General features: G+C 41.9%; 1 protein-coding gene across 2 annotated transcripts in view; it reads left to right on the top strand.

The window, feature by feature from the left end:
- Window positions 1-25,050, top strand: part of ST8SIA1 (ST8 alpha-N-acetyl-neuraminide alpha-2,8-sialyltransferase 1) — a 143,615-nt gene that overhangs the window by 64,271 nt on the left and 54,294 nt on the right. Inside the window, exon 3 of one of the 2 annotated variants that reach the window (XM_081083330.1) lies at window positions 22,905-23,014. The exons of the other annotated variant lie outside the window; for it this stretch is intronic. Coding sequence (XP_080939456.1) covers window positions 22,905-23,014 — 110 coding nt within the window. The remainder of the gene's footprint in view (window positions 1-22,904; window positions 23,015-25,050) is intronic. 2 annotated transcript variants of the gene reach the window in all.

Genomic DNA, 25,050 nt, shown 5'->3' on the forward strand with positions numbered 1-25,050 from the left:
TTTCTTTACCGTTGCCTTTGCCATCTTATTTCAAACTACAGTGACCTCTTACTTAGAAATCTATAATAATCTCTTATTGGCCTTCGTGTGTCTAGTCTTGTGTCCACATTGCAGCCCAAGTTATTGTTTTAAAATGCAAATGAAAGCCCTAGCTGGTCTGGCTCAGTGGATAGAGAGTTGGCCTTCAGACTGAAGAGTCCCAGTTTCGATTTTGGTCAAGGGCACATGCCTGGGTTGCGGGCTCAATCCCCAGTGGGGGACTGCAGGAGGCAGCTGATCAATCATTGAGGTTTCTGTCTGTCTCTCCCTTCCTCTCTGAAATCAATAAAAATATATTTAAAAATGCAAATGAGATTATGCCATCACTTTGCTTGAAACTCTTGATTCACTTCCTAGGGCCCGTAAGGCTCTGCTTGGTCTGGTCCCTGATTGTGGCTCCACCATTAACTTCCATAGTGTTCCCTCTCACCCTCTTCACTTTCCCTTGCTGGTTTTCTTTCAGCTGCCGAAAAACACTGTGCTCTCTGTTTCTGTGGGACTAATCAGTACACTGTTCCTTATCCTGAAAGACTTGTCTCCTTCTGCTTCACTTACTGTTAATCCTTCAGGCCCTGTTTGAAGTATCATTTCCTCAGGTGGGCTTTCCTCACAGCACTGTACTTCCCATTTGCAAATGTGTACTCAGTTGTTTAAGTACTTAATTCTGAGTTCTCTCTCTCCCTAGCTGGGAAAGTGTTTAATTTTGGGTGAATTGGGAGCTATAGTATCTCAGTTATTATTCAGTACATTTTAGTGGAATGACTGACTCACTGACTGAATGAATGAATGAATGGAATTGCTTGGTTTTGCTATATAAAATCAGCAGTTGTAATCCTGGTAGAACACCCCCTGCCCCCAGCCTATGTTTTGGTATAAATACTGGTATAAAGAGACTTAGATCCTGACTGGCATGGCTCAGTGGTTGAGCGTCAACCTATATGAACTAGGAGGTCACGGTTCGATTCCCGGTCAGGGCACATGCCTGGATTGCAGGCTCGATCCCCAGTGGGAACGTGCAGGAGGTAGCCAGTCAATGATTCTCTCTCATCATTGATGTTTCTATCTCTCTTTCCCTCTGCCTTCCTCTCTGAAATCAATAAAAATATATTTTAAAAAATAAATATATAAAAAGACTTGGAGCTCATTGTCAGAGAGTGGAGGGGGAAATCTCTACATTGGAAGCAGCCCACTTGGTCAAGTGGGCTTACAATGAGCTCCTTTTGTTACCACAGCTGTGTTTTGCCCTAGTGCGGTTATTTATCTATACAGGGTTTCAGGTGTTGCAATGAAATCAACCTCACAAGACACCACGATGGAGAAATTGCTGCCCTTTCTGAAGATAAAATCACTGTCAGAGATGTCAGCTTGGCCGGTCTCTGCCCTCTGTCCAACCAGAACTTAACGGCAGAAACAGTGATAGAATCAAAGAGGGGCGACTCTCGAGTCTCCTCCCTGTCACAAGGTGGCATCTCCCCCCCCACACACACACACCCCGGGTTGAGGCCTGGGTGCATTCTTTTCTTCAGTCTCCTAACTATGAGATATTCCTGCACCAGTTTTTCCCTGAATTTGCATGTTGAAGGCACAACCATTATAAATCACAGTCTTTCAAGCGAACATGCTGCTTCCTCGCTTGTTTTCAAGTCATCCTGGCTCAGCTGCGGGAGGAAAAGATCTTCTCGAGTTTGTAGCACTTTGGAGCCAGGATGTTTAGTAAACAAGCCAACCAGTTTACCTCCCGAATAACCTCTTGCCAGAGACAGTAATAATTTTTTAAAAAATATATTTTATTGAATTTTTAGAGAGAGGAAGGGAGAGGGATAGAGAGTTAGAAACATCAATGAGAGAGCAACATCGATCAGCTGCCTCCTGCATGCCCTCTGCTGGGGATGTGCCCACCACCAAGGTATATGCCCTTGACCGGAATTGAACCTGGGACCCTTCAGTCCGCAAGCTGACGCTCTATCCACTGAGCCAAACCGGTTAGGGCCAGTAATAATTTTTTAACCCTTTGGAACTCTTACCAGGAAAAAGATTTCAGCCAGAATGACACTAGATTTGTGTGTAGTGTGGGGAGTTAGAACAATCATCCTTTAACTTGAACAATCATCCTTTAACTCTGTGACTTTTCTGGAACTTTAGTAAAGGACATGAATCAAGTAATCCTCTAAGACTTCTTTTTCATACTGTAATCACATTCCATGGAAATGGCCTGGAAACAGAAGTAACAGAATGCTCTGCAAAATCCAGAAGGAAGAATATAACAAGTCAAAAACTAAAAGTAAATAACAGTCTTCACATTCTTAAAGCATGTTGTAATTTCATTGTTGACCTTTTCCGTTATGAACGACTATTGGCATGGGAGGATTTAGATGATTTGGGTTTAGGGAAATGACTAGTTAGCAGGGAGGATTTATAGGATGTGAGGCGGATGAAATGAGGGCTAGGAAACCTTAGGGAGAAAGGCAAACTATTATCATCTTAATAAAAATAGTGGCAATAAAATGCCATAGATAATGTGGTGTCTTTAAAAAGCGAGTGCCTGAGGAAAATACAAACTGTGTTTTAGGTTCTGTTAAAAAACAATATTCAGCCCTGGCTAGTTTGGCTCAGTGAATAGAGCCTCGGCCTGCTGACTGAAGGGTCCCGGGTTCGATTCTGATCAAGGGCACCCACCTCGGTTGCAGACTCTCTCACATCGATGGTTCTCTTTGTCTCTCCGTCTCTCTTCCACTCTCTAAAAAAAAAAAAAAAAAAAAAGAATCAATGGAAAATTCTCAGGTGGGGATTAACAACAACAAAAATTCAACTGAGTGCTGTGAAGGGTTTGGCTCAGTGGATAGAGCGTCGGCCTGCGGACTCAAGGGTCCCAGGTTCGATTCCGGTCAAGGGCATGTACCTTGGTTGCGGGCACATCCCCAGTAGGGAATGTGCTAGAGGCAGCTGATGGATGCTTCTCTCTAATTGATGTTTCTAACTCTCTATCCCTTTCCCTTACTCTCTGTAAAAAATCAATAAAATATATTTTAAAAAATTCAACTGAGTAAATTTGAAGGTCTAAGTGGCTTTATTGAGCAATTCATGAATCAGCATTCCTTCTAGCAAGTAGAAGGGCACTCTGAGGGGTTGTACAAAATGGAAATGTTTTATAGGAAGGAAGGTGTGGCAGAGGCGTTTCTAGCAAAAGAAAAGACAAGATTATTTTAGACCAGGGCATCTTTGTTTTCTTGGGGGAGGAGCGGGGAGGGGGAGGAAACAGCAGAGGTTTCATCATGCAGACGACCGTCCTAGTGCTGAGCAGGAAATGCCAGATTGCCACACCTCACATGCCTGGGATAGTTTGAAACTACCTTACTAGTAAGTCTTGGTTTGCTGTCATGGAGCAAATCACTCCATTTGGGCCTGTTATTTCTTTTGTAACGGTTGTATTATGTTTAGTATAATTGAAAGGAAATCATTCTAACCTTGAAAATCACCCTGTCAATGCACATTTCTCTCTCTCTCACTGTGTTAGTCAAGGAGTGTGTGAGCCAGCTAAGTGGTCCATCAAAACCACTGCTGACAAAACAATGAAGGCTGCATTTAGTTGAGAATCCTATTGATAAGTGCAAAAAAGGAAATCTATGTATTCTATGAGAAAGGCAGACATCATGAAACTATCCTATAGCTAGGGAAGGTGAAAGGCTGCCACAGTTGCAAGAGAGACGGGGTGGCATTGAAGGGCGGATGCAAGTGAGTACGGCAAATAAATAGGAAAAAAGACATTTTAAGGAAGTTCCAAAGATGTTTCAAGTTGCTAATTATGATTCGGTATTCATGACTATAAACTGCTTATGACTTCTATAAAAGTTTCTTATTTGAAATATTTCTATTTAGGAGAAAAATTATATTGAACACATTTTTGTTCTAATTCAGTGTTTTTATTTTAAATTAGAAATAGTAGATAAGTTTATAAGTAAATTTTAAAATTCAATTTCTAAAAATGTAGTCTTTAGGTAAAATGTCTAAGAAGTATTAATGGAAATAAAGTGTATTAGAGAAAATCTACTGAAGAGCAGTTTAATTATGTTTTTAAAATTTGATTCGATTTTGTGAAAACACTCTAGAGCTATAGTTTGCTGAGAACTCAATGTGTTTTGCATGCATTACCTGATAATTCAACATAAAGGCTGGTATTATTTTCTCCATTTTACGTGTAGAAACTGAGGCTGAGAGATGTTAAGTGACCTGTTCAGAGCTCCCAGCTAGACACTGGTTCCAGGCTCGGATTCCAAGCTGAGTCAGGGTTTGAATACAGGCCCATTGAAGCCAAACTATGGGTTTATGCTGGGGGCCAGCCCCAGCGGGTCCAGGGGTTCCCAAAGGTGTGGGCGGAGTCGGCGAAGAATGTTTTACACGGAGACAGTGTTCAAAACTCTCTAGCTTTCCTTAGTCTCCGTGGATCTTCCCTGTGCCTGGCTGAGGCCACAGAGAGAGATCCCAAGGCAAGCTGAGCCTTTATTTTATAGTGAGAGGTAAACAAGGTAGTGGTTTCCATTAGTTACACAGTTCTTGCGAATTTCACTTGTTTACACCATGGTTATACTTCCGGCACTTCCTCAGCCCATTAGCTTCCCAGATAAGATCTAGGGAGCCTCATAAGGTCAAGCCTAATTATGCTAAGAGGACTGTGCCCTCTAAGCTGGGAATTGTTTGTGACTTTGCCCACAGGTCAGTCCGAGGCTTAACCCTATATCAGCTCCCTACATCTCACCCTTCTTTTATTTTTTAAGCTACTATAATGAGAGTTTTTAAGCTACCATAATGACAGTAAAACTTAAGCATCAAGAACAAAACTCTGGCTATTAAAGCAATAACAAAAAAATGCCAATGCAAAACCCAAAACATTTTAAAACTTGAACATAACATTTTTAAAACTAGTAATAATAATAAAACAATGGCAATGCAAAACAGCAATAAGTGAGAAATCAAACCACAGTAACATTTTTCTACCAAATGATAGTTTCTTTTGTCGAGTTACTCAAGAGTCCTCTGACTTGGCCGAGAGAGTAGCTTCCATTTCTTGCTTTTCTACCATCTGCTGGGCCTCAGTTGTTAACTTCTTCAGCTGACCCCAAGTCAGTGGTTTGGTTGTCCTTGTTGATCTGGCTAGTGGGCGATGTCACTGGCAACGGGCTTCCCAAAGTGTCACCGTGTTGTATGGCTGGATCAAAGGGTCCATCAGGGCCGTGTTTGATGGTGGTGTCGGTGTCTGGGGAGGAGTCAACTGTGACCTCTGGGTCAGCTGAAATGGATGATACTGGGGAGGAGGAGGATGAGGCAGAGATGGAGGGTAGTAGAGAGAAAAAGAAGAGAAAGTAAAAGAACTACAAGGCATGGAAGTGTTTAGAAAAAAGAGGAAGAAGAAAGGAAGAAGGCAGCATCCTGACACAGCCCTTTCCTTCAGCTGCCCCTTTCTCTGTGGTCCAAGGTAGAAATGGGAAACAAGTCCTGTTGCAGTGAGAGGGCAGCTGCTGTCAGCCAGTCTCTGTCTTTACCTGGGTCCCGATCTGAGCTGGGCCAAGTCTCTTTCTGTTCCCGATCTGAGCTGGGCCAAGTCTCTTTCTGTTATCTGGGTCCCGATCTGGGCTGGATATGGGAAGCGAGAAGCAGCCATGGGGGCAGGAGACCTTCCTCAGAAGGGGCGAGTCTTCAAGCCCCTGCACAATTGGGGGGGTGAGGATCTGTGCCCCACCTCTGTTGAACCCCAAGTTCTCTCCTACTGGCCCCCGGCTGTGCCTGTCTTAGGTTGCCCCACCCTGTGGGGTCTTACCCGTCTTTGACTACCAGCCATCTCTGGGCCAAGTAGGGTGATGTGAGGTTCAGTTCTGTCTCCTTGGTAGCCTATGCCCCTGTGGCCTCCATTCCCAGCAACTACCTTGGGATCCCCTCGCCTGCTGGCGGGGCCCCAGCATTGATCACATATCTTGGGAAACCCAGGTTTCTTCTCCAGAGAGGGCCCAGCTTACGCCATTGGGCGAGAGACAGATCCATGGTACCAGCCACCGTGACCTCAGCAAGAACAGAGAACTCAGGCAACAGCTGTGGGCCCAGGACAGGGCTTTCTCGGCCCATGATATCAGGCTCTTAGTACAAGACAACTTCACGTATGGGGCATATACAAGACACTCCCAGTCACGGCAGAAAAGGGAGGTGCCCTTCCTGGAACAGTAGGGTAGGGAGATTCTAGAAAAGGCTGTGTTCAGGAGAGAAGGAGAAAGGCCAAAGAACCAGCAAACAAGTAGTCAGGTTAAGAAAAAAAGAAAAAGGAAAGGAGATGTGGGGCAAAGCTGGGACAAAAGGACAGACAAATAGGAGGCACATGCGATCCTTCCAATGGACAGGTGGTTCCAGCTCAGGGCTGCACATCTGCTGCAGACGGGCACTGGTCAGGTGTGCTAACTCAGCCTCCCAGGGGTGACAGTCCCCAGGAGGGAAGCAGAGGCTGCTCCTTCTGGAAAGATACAAAACACAACCTCTTCCCCACATCATTACTAGATCTTGTAAAACTTTTGTCTGGTTTGCATCCTTCCACTGGGCTAAGTCGGCAGAGGCTATTGTACAGGAGGCCCGACGCCTTTTGGCTGCTGTACAACCCTCTGCAATGTATTTCCAAAAAGTCTAACATATAACATTATTCTCCCCCCCCCCTTTTTTTTTTAATCAGACTAATGAGTAACATATTTCCTGGTGGTACTTGCCTCAGGGGCGGGAAATTTCAAAAGAGCTACTTTAAATCGCCTTGGAAAACCAGCCTGTATTTCTTTCTCAGGTTCATCTCCGCCATTTTTAAGGCCAAAACAGTCTTGGGTTTTTATTCTGTACACAGCAAAAGGTCAAGTTCAGCTCAAAACTATGCGCACTCGTTTTTAAACTGGCCTTTTCCCTTTACATGTGCACAGAAATCCTGGATGCATTTCTAAATTTTGTAAAACTTTTCAATTACAAGGACTTTAAATTAGAATATTTGGGGAGGGGGCGTCCACACTGGATGGCCACATGAGCTTCTTTCTTCCCTTCCCCCACATCCTGCTTTGGGGGAAGTTTCAGCAAATGACTCAGATGGCGTATTTTTCCCAAAGTCATGCTTAATAGAAAAAGACATTTTAAATTTTTTCCTATTTCTCTTTCTAAAGTCATGGCTAGCACCCAAGGTAATCTTAGCTAAAGTTTGGTTGTCATAAGATGTTCTCCGGTAATTTTTAAATAAAACATGGAGTAATCTCATTGTGGGAGAGCTTATAGCTCTGCCTTTTCTTGCCACCTTTGAATCTCTCCATACCAGAGGCGGATTCGGCAGCGGGGTTTCATTTCTTATTACAGATTTTAGATTCCAAACACAAATTAAGATATTAATTTGAACAAGAAACCACATTGAGGTGACCATGGCACTCTTTTTTTTTTTTTTTCCAAGTTCTGATTAACTTTTTGGCAAACTTTTAATATCTAATGTACCTCTTTCAAGAAAACAAGGGTTATGTTCTATAATAACATGCAAAAACTGTAAGAGATTACCTTCTGAAACTTTAACTCCTTAAGCATGCAAATCAATAGTTTATCATAAAGTTTCTTACTTTTTTTAAAAGCCGAATGTACTTTTTAAAAGCCAAATCCTGCCCCGTTAGCCTGGTTAAGAAAACGTTCCCAGCCTACTTACAGATCTGGAGAGCTAACTTTGATATGTTAAAACTAAGTAAAATGCACTTACTCAATCCAAAGCAGGCATTAAAAAGAAAAACCCCAAATGCTCTCTTGTATCCATTTTAAGAGTAGGATTGGCGCTTTCCGCTATTACCTGAGTCCTGATCTATCACCCCAGGGAGAGCTTGCCAATCCTGCACTTTCCCGGGGTGGAAAGGCTGCAGTGGGGTTAAGGATAAGGCTCCTTGGGCCTACCTTCTCCCATGCCTCTACATTTACCTTTCCAGCACCTTTCCTTCCTCAGAAAAGCATGGACACACTTGTATAAAACATTCCTTTTGACTGGGCGTAACCTTAACTCCTCTGCTAGCAAGCACATGTGTTTAAAGATCAATACAGAGTCTTTTTCCTTTAGACTCAGTATGGCACATCTTCTCAATCTAAGTTCTGTACTATCCACCTTCTTACCCTACTTATCCTCTATAGGGGGGTCTGCCGCACCCTATGGTGGAGTCCTATCCGTCCCGAGTGCGGGGGTTCTCAATGTGTGTGTGTGGGCTTACCTAGGGGAATCCTGTTCAGGCGCCACATGCTGGGGGCCAGCCCCAGCGGGTCCAGGGGTTCCCAAAGGTGTGGACGGAGTCGGCGAAGAATGTTTTACACGGAGACAGCATTCAGAGCTCTCTAGCTTTCCTTAGTCTCCGTGGATCTTCCCTGTGCCTGGCTGAGGCCACAGAGAGAGATCCCAAGGCAAGCTGAGCCTTTATTTTATAGTGAGAGGTAAACAAGGTAGTGGTTTCCATTAGTTACACAGTTCTTGTGAGTTTCACTTGTTTACACCATGGTTATACTTCCGGCACTTCCTCAGCCCATTAGCTTCCCAGATAAGATCTAGGGAGCCTCATAAGGTCAAGCCTAATTATGCTAAGAGGACTGTGCCCTCTAAGCTGGGAATTGTTTGTGACTTTGCCCACAGGTCAGTCCGAGGCTTAACCCTATATCAGCTCCCTACAGGTTTAACCACTTGAACTGTCTTGCCTTTCCTCTCAGATTATGTAACACACCATTGAGTGATTACAACAGTAGAGCCTCTGCCCTCATATATCTGAAATAGCTGTCATGGTCTATAAGGAGTTCCCCATTGTGTATTTTTTTTCTTATGGGAATGGATATTTGCTCTGCTGCTAAAATTTATTGATATGATCCAGGTTGTTTCCAGGTAGTCAGTGTGCTCTCAGGCACACTGGTGCCAATAAACCTGGTATAATTTTTCTGGTTGAGTCATAGCAGTGTGTATCAAAAGCCTTAAATATGTGCTTATGATCTGTCTGTCTCAGTAATTCCACATCTAAGGATTTTTTCTTAAGGAATTAATTGGACAAATGCTTAAGGTTATGTGTATCAGGCCAGTGACAGTGCGAGGAATTCTATGTGGAATATGTTAGAAATGGCAATCTTGTTGAAAGGTGGTGTTGCCCTAGCTGGTTTGGCTCAGTGGATAGAGCATTGGCCTATGGACTGAAGGGACCCAGGTTCGATTCCAGTGAAGGGCATGTACCTAGGTTGCAGGCTCAATCCCTGGCCCTGGTCAGGGCACATGCGGGAGGCAACCAATCGATGTCTCTTTCTCATATCGATGTTTCTTTTACTCTGTATCTCTCCCTTTCTTCCACTCTCTCTAAAAAAACACACACCAAAAAAACCCAAACAAACAAAAAAACAATGGAAAGATATTCTTGGGTGAAATCAACAAAAAAACAAACAAAAAAAGAAAGGCAGTGTTGAAGAGGCTCTTGCACAGTGCTTTGCATAAAATGAAGCCACCTGCATTGTCCATGCCAAATGAGAAAGAAGAGTGAGCTGGTCCCTTCTTCCCCTTCCAGCTCCCTAGATTTACCGCAATCCGAAGATGTCTATAGCAGTGTGCTTTCTCCTAGTGAAAAAACTGAGAACCACTTGAAATATTCACAGCAAGGATTTGGTTAAATAATGAACCACCTATTTAATCAAATAGTATGCTGTATTAAAAAATAATTTAAAGGTGTCTGTGCATCTTAGTCAATAAACATGCATGTTGCAACGTCATGGATAAGGTGATCCCATTTTGTTGAGAAAACGAAGTGTTTAGGAAAAGAGGCCTCAGCCACAGAGGGCTGAGAAAGCACTGTGGGTAATACCGGAATATTCATTAATGTTATTTTGAACTGAAATTAGGAATGCTTTTCAATGACCCCTTGGTCTGGCCTTTGTCACTTAGAATCCTGAATTTTTCACAAACAGAATTTTTCACAAACATGGTTTATACCCTTGAGCAGCTTATGAAAGGACCTATTATTAAATTTGGGCCTGGCAAGGAGAAGAGGGTCTTTCTCAGTCTTTGGCTACAAATTCCCTAAAGCATGTAGTTTTCCTATATGCTTTTGAATAATTGAAGATTTACACTCATCTCTGAATTAGTCTGCCAGGGCCCTGCCTGGGTTCTGGAATAAAAAAATTCAAACTGGTTACCAGCAAGCCCAAACTGGCCCTCAGATATATTTTGTTTGGTTTCTATTGTTTAAAAAAAAATCATCTGAACTATATTTGTGAATATTAAAAACTAGGAGATTTCACATAAAAATCTGGGCTTTGAGTATCACTTGGAAAGAAAAACCAGAATGTCTAGCAGCACTGGATACCATGCCCACCAACAGGGTATGAGCAGGTCCTGATCTTTTTGGTTTGCTCATGTGTCCTCTCTTAACCACAGTCCTTAGCACTCCCTGTTGTCTTCCTTCCACTAGCTTATGCTCTCTGCCTGCATTCTGTAGGTATCTGATTTTGCAACTCTTGTGTTCTAGGCTCTTTTAGCTCAGTTATGTATCCTTAATCTTCATACTAGTGGTCTGAAAAAGTTTACAGTATTTCTCTATTTGCTTATATACCTGGCATTTCTGGACCAATCAATTAATCTATCAGTGAAAACATATATGTACTTACTGTGGCCCTAATACATAATAACTGAGGACATTAAGAGTTATTGGACATGGTTTATACCCTTGACCAGCTTAGTCTCCCTTTGTGGGTGTTGGGCACATACACAAAATGGTAGCTAGCAAATGGAACCAAATGCTAAGTCTATAGTATCTGGTTAGAGGGAGTGACAGTATAGCTGTAGGTTTTTTTGTCTGTGGCAGTGGCAGGATTGAGGATGCTGATCCCAGAAGATGAGATTGGTCGGGGAAAGTTCTCGGGAAAGGAGGACCTTGGGTTGTATTTAAGAGTTGGTAGGATCTGGTGGGTCACAAACTTTACCATGCACATGAATTGTGTAGGGGAACTTTAGCTTCCTGAGCTCTACCCAGAGAGTCTGTTTCGAGAGGGTTGAATGGGACCAAGAATATGAATCTTTAATATGCATCTCAGAATGATTTTGATCTACGTGGGTCACAGTATGAAAAAAGGGGAGAAGGTACTCCAAGCAGGTAGGTTAAAATAGGTAGAAGTGTGAGTGGGGGATTTAGAGGCTACAAAATCCAGCTGATTGGAGGCTTGTATGGGGGAGTCCTGGGAAATGGTTAAGGGGGCAGTGCTGGAAGACAGGGCTGGTGGGCCGACAGCAAGGGCCAAGTATTCTCAAAGAGAATATCCGCTGCTTGATTTCTTCATTTTAAAATATATATTTTATTGATTTTTTACAGAGAGGAATGGAGAGGGATAGAGAGTTAGAAACATCGATCAGCTGCCTCCTGCACACTCCCTACTGGGGATGTGCCCGCAACCAAGGTACATGCCTTGACCGGAATCGAACCTGGGACTCTTGAGTCCACAGGCCAATGCTCTGTCCATTGAGCCAAACCGGTTAGGGCGATTTCTTCATTTTAAAACGGAATCGTTATGTATGAGACAGCACTTTGTGTCTGTGTTTTAATTTAATAGTTAATTAGCAGGCAGTTGAACCTGGTTTTGTTAGTTCAGGTTTTTAATCAGTTAAATTGGATTAACAATTTAACAATATGCTGCATTACTGAGTAATTGCACACTATTTATAGTTGAAAACAATTTATATATATATTTAAATTTATCTTTATTGTTGAAAGTATTACAGATATCCCTTTTCCCCCCTCCTCCATTGACCACCTCTACCCTGCACCTAATCCCACCCCTCACCCCCACCTCCAGGCCTTCATCACACTATTGTCTGTGTCCATGGGTTATGCATATATGCATATAAATTCTTTGGTTAATGTCTCCCCACCCACTCCTGTTCCCTCTGAGATATATATCTTAATTCATATTACATTTTAGTGGAACAAACCTTAAGCTAGGAGGTCAGGGTTTTTGCCCCAACACCTCATGTAGTGACTGGTATGTGGCTGGTTGTCGCTCAGTAAATACCTGTCAAATGTTCTTAACTGAAATCTGCTTGATGTTTGTAGTTCTTCATTTCTAAATGGGAAAAATAAAAAGGAGTTTGATTAGATGAGTGGTTTTCTGCCCCATCAAATTCCTTGCGGTATCTAAGTATCACTTTCAGAAATGAGGGAGACACTAAGAGATCAGGGAGGAGCACCCACCTTCTACCTCAAATAGCATCTTCTCTTCTGTTTTCTTATTTTTATTGTGTAATGGGTTTTCTGTATACGATCTGGACTTCCATTGCCAAACAAACAAAATAACATCAACGATAATAAGTTTGAAAGGCTCTGAAGTATTGAGGAAATGATTTGATTGAATCTCACCTATACTTACAAGTCACTGTGCACAGTTTAATACATGATTCTCATGACTCATCGAGCGTAAATGGATTTTAATATTCCTCTGATCTGTTTCCATTTTTGAGCATTCCTTATCGGGGAGAACTGGTAGGGGATCTTACTGAACACAATACTTGCAGACACTTTACAGATCTTAAGGGTGAAAAATAATTTGGTAGGCAATCACTGGAGTTGGGAAAGTAAGGGGAAGAAGGGTAGGAGTCATTATAACAGCCTCCACAAAAGTAGGGAGACAAGGAATTCAGATTGTGTTGGAGGAAACACAGATAAAGAAAATGGTGTAGAGGGAACATTAGGTGGGAGCATAGAAGATGTGTTGTGAGAAGAGAATGAGCAGCGAGGTTAGAGTGTTGGTGGGTCCTGGGTGCCTCAATGAAGATTGCAATCATTTTTTTTTTCTGTGGAAAGGGGCAAACATGGTACATTTTATACAGTTTTTTATAGGTTGAGTGACTTGTACTATCTTTTGTTTATTTAAAGATTTATTGAGGGATAATTGGTATATGAAGAACTGCACATATTTATCTGTTCATTTGATGTGTTTGGACATTTGCAAACATCTGTGATACCATCATCATTACATTTTAGAAGAATAACTGGTATATGAGAGTGAAGGATGGATGATAAGCAAGAAGTAGGAGCCAACTAAGTTATAAGCCATTTTTTAAAATACAAGGTGGGGCAAAAGGAGGTTTACAGTTGTGAGTATATGAAATACATACTTCTTAATGAAAATAATACAAGAATGAAGTATGTATTTCATATACTCACAACTGTAAACCTCCTTTTGCCCCACCCTGTATTTGCATTGAGGATAGACACAGGAGAACAGAAGAGCCTCTGTAGAGGTAGATGTTAGGATAATTTTGAGAGATGAGCAAAAATGACTCCAAGATCTCTGGGCTGTGTTGCTAAGAACATATTGGCCCACTGAAAATAAAAATAACAGTTATTGATCACTTACCTTGTGCCAGACAGAACTCATTTAATCCTCACAACAACTGTATGAGATGGGTGCCATTAGTACAAATGAGAAGGCTAAGGCACTAAGGTTACATGAGTTGCTGGTGGTCGTTGAGGAAAGATAAGTTGGGACTCGGATGCAGGCAGCCAGGCAGGCAGGCTCCAGGCTAGTGCTCATCAACAGGAAGACACACGGTATCTTCAGAGAAAGGATCCCCCAGTACCATTTCCATCTCTGGGGTTGAGAATGCAAAGTCTAGCAGTGTCATGAGGCTTAGTCCCTGCTGATGCCGTGGCCATTTCTTGTTACACTACTAAGAATCACTGGCTGCTACCTTTGAAATGTTGTGCATATTCTTCCTTTTCTTTTCATGAAAAAACAGCCTGCTGTTTGGAGGAATCTTAAAATGTGGTTAACATCTGGCCTAAACTATAGTCCTTACTGTCTGGGCATTCATAGGTCAGAAACAATATCAGTATCAAATTTCAGTTAACTGAGAATGGATTATGCAATCCTATATAATAAAGAGCTAATATGCTAATTAGACCAGAAGGGAGGGAATGACCTTCCGGAACAACCAGCGGGTGGGGGGCTAGCCGCAGCAGAGGCAGCTGGGGCTGCGAGGCCTACCCTTGCATGAATTTCGTGCATCAAGTCTCTAGTGTTTAATAAATCTGCTGAATAGTCACATGAACTGTTGTTATATTTGGCTTCCAGAGGTTATATACAGAATAACAGATTATGTATGCAAAAGTCACAATACTCCTTGCAACACTTGTTATTTTTATAATGGATTGAGTAAAAAATGTTAATAGGGAAATACTACCCATTACATAAATATTCACTTCATTCAATTTTCAGAGATGCATCCTGTGTACAGAGCATATTAATGCTGCACTTATCCTTTCAAAATCTCAATTTTATTAGTGGGATGCGGAATGCAAATCTAAGTAGCAGTGTTCGGGAAATTTGTTTTCATGTATTTGAAAAGCAGTCAAATTTTCTTGAATGGTAGGGATGTGCAAATATTCTATAATTAGTACCTATAAATATATATCCACAGGCAAAGTTTGGGGTAATTTTGTTAAGAGTTCAATAGTATCTGTAATGAGAAGCATTTGCCTCTTAAGTAAATTGCTTACTGGATATTTTTATCATAAAAATGCTTATACATATAGAGTAAGAAAAACAGCTGAAATTTTAATTTGGACTTCCAAGGGGCTAGTTCAGTGACCCAAAAAAAGCAAGTACATATTCACTTATTTACTGGAAAGGACCAAATCTGCTTTTGATTCAGCTGCATCTTGTCATTATTTTGCCTGTTTAGCTGGGTGCCAGGCCTACTAGGATTCTCTTGTGGGAAGTTGCCAATCCTTAGTTGAAATAATAAAGTGAGGTTCAGAGACAAAGAGATGTGCATCTGAGGAATATTGTTCAAGGGTTGGGGACTTAATTGATGCACTGGCTATAATGTAAGTAGGTCCTTGAGTGGGCAGTACAATTAAACATGTCAAGGAGGGCATAATTAGATGGGTGGCTGAATGAGGTAATTACATTCATAAGAGGGGGGCTGTAATTAGATGTGAGGCAGGGGGTGTATTTAGATGCCTAGGTTGAGGATATAATTGCCATACGGGCAAGAAATTAAATTATGTGTGTGGGTGGAGCATAATTATGTGTGGGAGTCCCTGTGGATATGTGGGTGAGGGTACCTAGAAATGAGTGGGTTGAAGTGCAATTGGATGTGTGAGGTCATGTTCTTATGCACAAAAACTTGAAATTTTCATCAATAAGGGCAAGCATATGTTTGACATCATGACTAATGGCAGCTGGCATGTAGTGACAGCTTTTCAGGCCACTCTGAAAGGTTGCAAATCAAAATCTCTGCTTTTCCATTAAGACTTGAGACCCACGTCTAACATTGACATTGATCCCTCTCCTTAATAGTGGCACTTGATGGTGTTCTAAACACTGAATGGCATGGTAATTTTGCTAGCTGTAAAACACAACTGCAGGACCAGGAAGACTTGCTCCCCCTTCCTGTCAAAGAGAAGCATTTGGAGGATGTAGTAGGGCAAAACAAACAAAAACAAAGAATTTTCCTTTGAATTGTGAAATGTGAAAATAACAGTGCCAACTCTTCTAGCTGAGAGGTAAAGTTACACCTTAACAAAATTAGCAAAATTTAGCTTGAAAGCCTCACTTTTTTTTTCTTAAGCTATGAAACAATGTTTATTTGGAAATATTTATGGCATTTCTCCTTTCCCTCCAAGTATAAAAGCACCAAGGCATGAAATGTCAGTTAGATGTTAAACAGGAGCAGGGAGTGGTAGAGGGAAGGTAGAGGAAGAAGAACCTAGAACAAGGTAGGTGAAAAAGTTATTCAGTGCATCTGAGAAATAGACATTGAAGCAGTGAAGTTCAGTATGGGGAGTTATATCTGATGTAATCTGATAGATCCTGTATTAACTTTAAAACACAGTGCTCTTTGTGGTCATCTTCAAAAGCAAGAGAGCATTTAAAAATGCTTAGATGAGTTCTTGGAATTAAAGATATTGAGTTGGCCACCAGTGTGCTTACTCTCACTTATACTATTGTTCAGTTCTCATAAAGCGGTGTGCCTTAGCGCCTCCTCTCATCTGCTCAGGACTGTGATGGTTTCTAGAAGACGCTCACTATGGATAGCGTCCTAGTGGGCTGCTTCTGGAGTTTCAAAACTTTTTGGCTTCCTTGTGTTCCCTTGTGCTTCCTAGATTTAAGGTTGCTTTTTATAACTTGGATGTGGGGACATTGTAGCCTGCCTCATAATCTTTGCTCTTGTTCTATAGAATGTTATTCATTATTCGTTTCTGATTTTATATCAATGCATGATACTAATTTTTTGCATTGTAGACATGCCTCAAAGGTATTGTCTTTCTTTTTAAAAATTAAAAAAAATATGTATTTTTTATTAATTTAAGAGAGGGAGAGATAGAAACATCAATGATGAAAGAGAATCATTGATTGGCTGTCTCCTGCATGCCCCATGCAGGGGATCAAGCCCGCAACCAGGAATCGAATCATGACCTGGTTCATAGGTCAACACTCAACCACTGAACCATGCTGGCTGGGCAAAGGTATTGTCTTTCAAAGACTATTGTAACTTATTTTTTAAATCAGAGCTGCTTTTATGGAAATGGTATATATTACTGTGAATATAGTTATTATGTCATTGTTTAACTCAATTCTCTGTCTACTAAATGGTTTGCATTTTTCTTTTTCTCCATGCACCTCCTAACTTCTCCCCTTCCCCCAAGGCAAGCTCAGACTCTTAACACAATTAGTGATTGATGTTGGCTAACTCAGTTGCTTAGAGGGGCAGTGTCATCATTCGAGACATCTAGTCATGTCTGTGGGGTGGGCGATGACGGGCATGATAGTGCTGGTGGTAAGGCCACTGCTTCTTAGTGCTGTGTTGTCTTGTGCGGATGGCATGTGGGGAGGGGGACCAAGTGAGGTCTCTGGCTTTGGAAATGACTCTGGTAAATAATGCTTCATTCACTTAATTATAGAAACCATTCTGGGATGCTCAGGCATTATTTACATATGGCACACAGAAAATGAGGTTTAAATTCTTTAGCTATTAATAATATTCTTCCTAAAGACATATAGTCAACCTGGAATATTTTTGCAGTTGGATTTTGTGGTTTGTTTCCAAAAAAGCCTTCTAGCCTATAACAAGTCTTTTTGCCTTCATTCATACCACAAAACATTAAAGGCCCTAATTTATATTCATCCATGCCATAAAGCATTAAAGGCCCTAATTTTTGTTTGTCTTATTTGAACCTTCCCAAGGTTATCTATTAGAATAGAAATCTCAGCTACTTTTCTTATGTCCAAAAACTTCTGAGCTTAGATCTGTGTCACTTGCTCAGAGATATTCCTTAACCCTGCTGCACTCTGCCCTTTTCTTTCATATTTGTTAAATCCTGCTTTTCCTGTTAAAAGGTGAGCTCCACAAGTAGGGTACATGTCTATTTTGTTCACCAGCATATTTCCAGTATCCATCACAGCTCCTGGTCCATAATAGGTGATCAACAAATAGTTGTTGACTGTAAAGGAAAGTTGGGCATGAGGGCTATTTAAGAAGAGGCACAGGCAATGTAGCCTGTGGATGATGATATGGATAAGAGGTATCTCAGAAGCGAGAGTCTGAATGGATGTATTAATTAGCTCAGATTTAGGTAGTGGTGAGACTCAGATTTGTTGTTTAAGTTTGGGAATTAAATTATACATCCATTATGACATTAAGGAAGTGCCACATTGCTGAAAATTGATTAGCAATTTTCAACATAAGTCTGCTGATTAAATAATGAACTTATTGAACAAATTGTTTTAGATGAAAACATTTGGACAAAGATCCATAAGATGAATTAGTGCTCAGCAATATTTTTAGCTCATTGCTATAGGCAATCTGCCTAATTCAGCCTTTCATTTAGAGTAGTATTTTCTAAGGTTAGCAGGGAAAGTGTACTATATTCTCAGATCCAATGGATATTTTCTTACGAGGATGCATGAAATACATCTGAAAAGAAAGGATAGAGTGTTTTAATAAAAGTACTCCTTGCCAAAATCATAATATTCATGTGGAAATGGGTGATCAAAAGTTCTTTCTATGTAGTATATCCCAAAAGGAGAACACCTTATTCATACATTATTCTGGTAAGCATTGACCATTGTCAAATTGACATATGGTATGTTCTAAAATAGAATAATGATATTATCTCAATTAGTTTAAATAAATCCACAGTGTTTTCTTAATTAAATTTTTCCTTTTAGTGATCTCTTATTGTCCACTTGTGTATTACCAATGCCCGGAAGAGTGCATGCAGGCACTCAGGAAATATTTATGAAATGAAATTGCTTGTGTGAAGGCTAGTAGTTGATCAAATGAAGCAGCAAACAAACATTGCCGGAAAAAAGTCAGAAATGGCTTTTGTTTTTCTCACTGGCTTTTTGTTGGAGGGCTTAAAAAATATTTTTTATAGTTCACTGGTTTAATAGTTAAATGTTCTGCTAATAAAATTATTCCAATTGTTAAGATAGAGTTAAATAAATCATTATTTTACCCATGGAATTTAGGTATTTCATCGCTTGAATGAGTCAGTAAAATCTGCTGGAAGGAGGGAAGGGATGAGAGAAGTGAAGGAAGATGAGTAGATGACCATGCCAGTGGCTCTGAGAGTTGCCTTATGTACATCATCCTATATAATAAGAGGCTAATATGCAAATTGACCAAACAGTGGAACTACCAGCTGCTATGATGTGCACTGACCACCACGGGGCAGATGCTCAACACAGGAGCTGCTCCCTCGTGGTCAGTGCACTCCCACAGGGGGAGTGCTGCTCAGCCAGAAGCCCTGAGCCAGGCTCATGGCTGTTGAGTGCAGCTGCAGTGATGGGAGCCTCTCCTGCCTCCGAGGCAGTCGGACATCCCCTGAGGGCTCCCAGCTGAGCTGACCCTCCCGGCGCCCCCCCCCCCAACGCCAAGTGCACGAATTTTGTGCACCACGCCTCTAGTCTCATATAATCATAAAATCCTGTACGATTTTATCTCCTTTTAGAAACAGGAAACAGGTTTTTGCTGCTGTTGATGCTGCTTCCCAGATCTTGTTCTGGGCCCAGATTCTTGTCTGGAAACTTGGGATTGCCAGTCAGTCTGGTTCTGGAAGCTCTCTGACAACAAGGAGGGGCCTTTAAGTTGGGTTTTACAAAGCAAACTAAGTATTAGTTGAGAATGAGTGACACCTACTTTTCAAATAAATGATAGTATATTCAAATAGATGTGCAAATATACATGTTAACTCACTGAACTCAGATCAGTCTTCTGTCCTCACTACTGTACCTAATCTGTCCTTGGTAAGGTTACCACTGACCTCCATGTTGCTAAATCCAGTGGCAATTTTTAGCTGTTTTCTTATTTAATCTGTCAGTAGCATTTGATGCAATTTCCCCCCTTCCTTCTTTATATATATATACTAGAGGCTCGGTGCATGAAATTCATGCATGCGGGGGGCGGGGGTCCCTCAGCCTGGCCTGTACCCTCTCCAATCTGGGACCGCTCGGGGGATGTCCAACTGCCAGTTTAGACCTGATCCCCAGCAATTGGTCATCCCCCCTACAATCCAGGACCACTGGCTCCTAACTGCTTGCCTGCTGCCGGCCTGATCGCCCCCTAACTGCTACCCTGTTGGCCTGATTGCCCCCTAACTGTTCCCCTGCCAGCCTTATTATCACCTAACTGCTCTCCGCCTGGCCTGATCGCCCCTAACTGCCTCTGCCTCGGCCCCTGCCACCATGGCTTTGTCTGGAAGGATGTCTGGAAAACTTCTGGTCTAATTAGCATATTACCCTTTTATTAGTATATATGTTTAAACCAGGCTTTCAAGACACCACACTTTGCTGTTATTTCTCCCATTCCATTGGCCACTCTTTTTTAGTCTCCTTTACCGATCTCTCCTCATTCTCCTGAGGAGTGCCCCAGCATCCATCCAGATCCTACACCTCTTCTCTGTCTACACTCATTCACCAGCTAGTCTCCTAACTTTAAATACCTACTGTATGCTGATCACTCCCAACTTTCTATCTCCAGAGAAGACTGGTTTTCTAACTGTAATCTGATATATCCAATTGTTCACTTGACATTGCCACTTACATGTATAATGGGTATCTCACACTTGACATATTTAAAATTAAGCTCCAGATCATTCTCTTAAAACTTGCCCCTCTCGTAATCTTCCATATCTCAATAAATGGCAAGTCCATCTTTACAGTTGTTCAAGCCAAAAGCCTTGGCATGATTCTTGATTTCTCTCTTTTTTTCTTACCCTATTTCCACTGCATCAGCTCTTCTTCCCAAATATCTCCAGAATCTGCTTACTTCTCACTACCCCTACACCCTAGTCCAAACCACCAAAATCTTTAGTCTCTTGTTACACGAGACTCCTAACTGGTCTGTATCTTTCTGCCCATGACATCCTACAGCCTGTTCACACAGCAGCAAGTGATGGTCCCAAAATATGGAATATTGCCATTCCTTTACTCACCATTCAGTGACTTGATTCTCATCTTAGAATAAAACTGTAAGTCTTTACCATACCCTACAAGGCCCTACAGAATATGTTTGCCAACCTCCCCACCAGTTAACGCTCTGATCTCCTCGCCTACTTCTGTCTCCCTTGCTTACTCATCTCCAGACACAATGGACTCTTGGCTGTCCTTTCAAAGCCCAGGAATGTTCCCTCCTCCAGGTCTACACCAGTGGTCCCCACCCATATTGGTAAGGCTCACTCCTCATCTCCTTCAGGGATTTGCTTACATGGCTCCTCTGAGTTCTTCCCTGACCACTTTTTTAAGTTGCAGTTCCTCTTCAAAAGCATTTCCTGGTCCTCTAATGCCAGTTATTTCTTTCTCTCCACAGTCCAGTCACCACCTGGCATACTGTTCATTTTACTCATTTATCTTTATTTATCATCCATTTCCCACTAGGTAGAATATAAGCTCCAGTGGAACAGCGATTACCACTTACTCTCCTGCCACCCAGGACAATTCCTGGAATAGCAAGCACTTAGCAAATCCTTATGCAATAAATGAATAGCTAACTTGAACATAAAGACATAAATCTATATCTAACAATTTATAGATCTAATTAATGTGTTTCGAGTGTTGATTTCAAACCCTCTTCTCAGGAGTGACTGAGAAAGTGCCACGTATTACCCTAGATGTGTGAGTGCTGGCCTCTGCCCATTTCTCCTCTGTGCATCCTGCTCTGGAGTCCCCTGGACGGGTCTCTGTTGTGGTCATGCAGGGAATTCTTAATTCTGCGGGCAAATGCTTAGACTTTACACTTTGAGTATTGTATCTTTTTAAAATATATTTTTATTGGTTTTAGAGAGACAGGTAGAGGGAGAGAAAGATAGAAACATCAGTGATGAGAGAGAATCATTGATTGGCTGCCTTCTGCATGCCCCACACTGGGGATGGAGCCCGTAACCCGGGCATGTCCCTGACCAGGAATCGAACGGTGACCTCCTGGTTCATAGGTCATCGCTCAACCACTGAGCAGTGCTGGCTGGGCTGAGTACTGCATCTTTATTAACTGTATCTCCATAGCTCTGATTGTTCCATTTACATACTAGAAGCCAAGGAAGGGAAACTGTCTTATTGTGCTGAGTCCAGAGCCTATCTCAGCTACCAATGAGCACAAAGATGTCTCTAAATTTTTTTCTTGTTTGATTATTTTATGCCTAGGCAAGACTTTTATAGTATACATTGATGTATTTATTCCATTTATTCTTTTGGTATAACCCATATTATTTACTTCAGATTTATCCAGGATGGCCTACTTAATATCACTGTAGCTATTTTATGTGTCAGTTATATATAGTAAGGTAAAGAACTCCCACCGTTATGCATTGTTTCAGCCAGCAGGAAATTCTGTATCTGGTGGTTCTTGCTGATCTAGCTAAAAGAGACCGAATGACGCATTTCACTTTCAGGGGCTATTGCTGGGTTTGGATATTCCCTGGTACTATTAATAGCATTTCAGGGAACACTCAGGTACAGTGAGAATTTTTTTTTTTTTCAGTCCAGTTCAATGTTTGCAGAAAGAAAGTCACATGCTGTCTGGTTCAGTTACAAGTCACTTGCCTCTCAGTGCCTCCTAAGTTCTAAACAGACCCACCCAGCGTGTTCAGTTGCTCATAAACACAGCACTGGTTCTCAGCATACTTTTGTGCCTTTGTTTATGCTGCTTTCCCTGCCTGGCCAAACCGCTCATCCCTTAAGATTCATCTTGAGTGAGAAGCCTTTACCTGAGTCGACTTGGCTGAAATGCCTTCTGTCCTTCTCTAGGATTCTCCACAATATTTGGAGCTTACCTCTCTCTTCTACAGCAATTTCAGCGTTATCTTAGAGTCTGCTGCATAAATATATACGTCACACTCCATTCACGTCCAAAATTGTGAATCCCGAGGCATATGACTTCCGTATCCTTGTATCAGTCCACAACAATTAGCACAGTAAATGCTTAGCAACGTGTGTTGAATGATTATGATCAATTGTATGAATGAATGAAATTGCATTCATTTGCATTTGTTCCCAGCGTATTGCCTTTAAAAATATGTGTGTGGCTTGGATTTTCCCCTTTTCCTTAGCAGATGCTACTATGTGCATGGCCAATTTGATACAGGGGAAAACAAAAAAGGAAAATATACTGCAGAGAGTTTAAAAAAAATTTTTTTAACTTTAAAGGAACAAGCTAGTTTGTTCCTTAACAAACTTCCTGCATCTTTCTTTTTATTACATGTTCCCTTCGCTCTGCCCAAACTCGGACAAATTCCTCCAAAGGGTCTGCTGTAAACAATGATTTTGTGAGTAGTTGTGTGTTCTCTGCAGTGAAAACCCGCCTTGTTTTCTGTTGCTAGGCAACCCCATTCCAGCTGCCCTTGAAGAAATGTGCGGTGGTGGGAAATGGTGGGATTCTGAAGAAGAGTGGCTGTGGCCGTCAAATAGATGAAGCAAATTTTGTCATGCGGTAAGAGAGAGCACCCACAGCGTGGCCCCTGCCTTTTCTCCTTTCCCCCACCCCTCCCACAAGCCCTGGGGCCTTTGGAAATTAGTCGCTTGTGATTAATCAGTTGAAGCTGCTCTTTAGCTTCTCTTCAAGTTCATACACAAGTGAGTTCAGGAGAAGACCAGGGGGGCAAGGGAACGTGTGTGCCCCCAGAAAGTACAAAGCTGAGAAAGGTCCAGGGGTCCTGGCAGACCCCCAGAGTGGGAACATGCAGATTTTATTTTAGATTACACAGTCGGGTGCCTAAAACTTTAAAAATTGTTCTGAAGACTAACCCTGCGTGAATATTTTAATGTATTCATGTCATTCTATACCATTTTCTTCTTTGCTTTTCACAAAAGCGTTTGTGAGTAGCAGGTGGGATTTGAAGAGGGATTTGATCTGTGTCTGAGGAGGAAAACTGGAGGGAAAGCGAGGGGATAAATTCCGAGCAAGGAGTAAACTTGGAATAAAGGACTGAGCAGAGTAGTGATGTGAGCATCGCTTTCAGCAGCGAGTAACTGAATCGCTAAGGCACATCCCACCACGGGTACAAACCACCACACTGTACTGGCACCAACCTGTGCTGTCGGGTGATTTTGACCAGAGTGAGGACAGCCAGTGATTGGACTGACACAGTTGGGGATTGTCTGAATGAAAGGAAAGAAGGCCGGAGTGTGACAGCATGGAGGGTCCTGGCTGGAAAGCGTGTGAAGTGACAGACCTAGAGTCTGGGTTGAATAGGAAGCGGGGGACATAAAGGAGAAAGGAAGGGAGGAGCCAAATGGGGCCAAATGATAGGGTCATTCAGGGCCTGGCAGGGGCGGGGGGGGGGGGGATGAGGATGAGGGAGGGGTGGAATGTAAGAGCTGAAGGTGAAGAATGGCCTGCTGGAGTGTATAATTTTGGAGCTTACCTTCTCCTGGGATGCTCAGATGTGTTGTAGAAAAAGAAGACATTTGTTATTAAAAAAAAAAAAAAAATGAATGCACTCAGAGGATGGAATGCTGAGCCAAGCAAGGAAGTAGATTTGGTTTTTATGTTCATTTTGAAGGATAACAGGTAATGGTCTGAATGGGAAAAGGTAGCCCAGAGAACACCACACCACCTCTGAGCTAAGCGGAGCAGGGAGAGAAGAGACTATTTGGAAGTGTTTCAGGAGAAGCCATATTTGTGGGGAGGACCCGATTTCCTCCCAGAGAATGAGAGTTGGGCGTCTGGATGAGCCATCCCATCCTGGGCACACACATGAGTAGCCTTTTGGGAGACTTTACTGTGGGAAAGACACCAAGGGTTGTGGTAGTGTCCTGAGTCAGGAGGGTGACCCCAGGGTGGGAGGGATGGAGACCTATTTAAGATGTAGGAGTGGAAACAATCGCCTGGAGAGCAGAGATAGAACAGAGACCCTGGGTCAGATTCAAGTACTCACTTCAGTACATTGGCATTAAGTAGAGGCTGAGAAGCCAGCAAGGAAAATAGAGAGGTGGGAGGGCCCTTGCCACAAACTAGCTGTGGAATCTACAGCAAGTCTTTTTTCCTTGGCTGGGCCTCAGCTGTCTAATGTATTTGAAGAAGTGGGAGCAGACATTTCCTCAAGCCTTACCACTGTAGAAGCTCCGATTCTATCTGTGATTGTAGGAATATTGTGTAATTGTAACACAGTTCATGTAGTCATTTAAACCTTCAAATTGCTCTCAATTATAAATTAATTTGCTCTTTCCAAAGACTATATAAGGAAGAAGGAATGGATAATGTTATACTCACAGATTCAGGGAAGTTAAGTGGCTTCAAGAGATCTTAAGGCAATGTAGAAGGAGGCAGTACAATAAATGTCTTTTTATATTATTCTCAAGTGCATATGTGTGTGTCACTACATTTAGGAAGATGGATATTTTAAAGGTTACATGTGGAAGACTAGGCCCAAGCATCTTAGGGGGTTATCTAGGGGGGCCATATTTATTGCAAAAACCAGACTAAGTTGGCTTTGTATATAATCAGGTGTTGATATATTCAAGTTT

Source organism: Myotis nattereri, assembly GCF_964212035.1.
Source record: "Myotis nattereri genome assembly, chromosome: 2".
In the NCBI taxonomy this organism is placed as follows: Eukaryota; Metazoa; Chordata; class Mammalia; order Chiroptera; family Vespertilionidae; genus Myotis; species Myotis nattereri.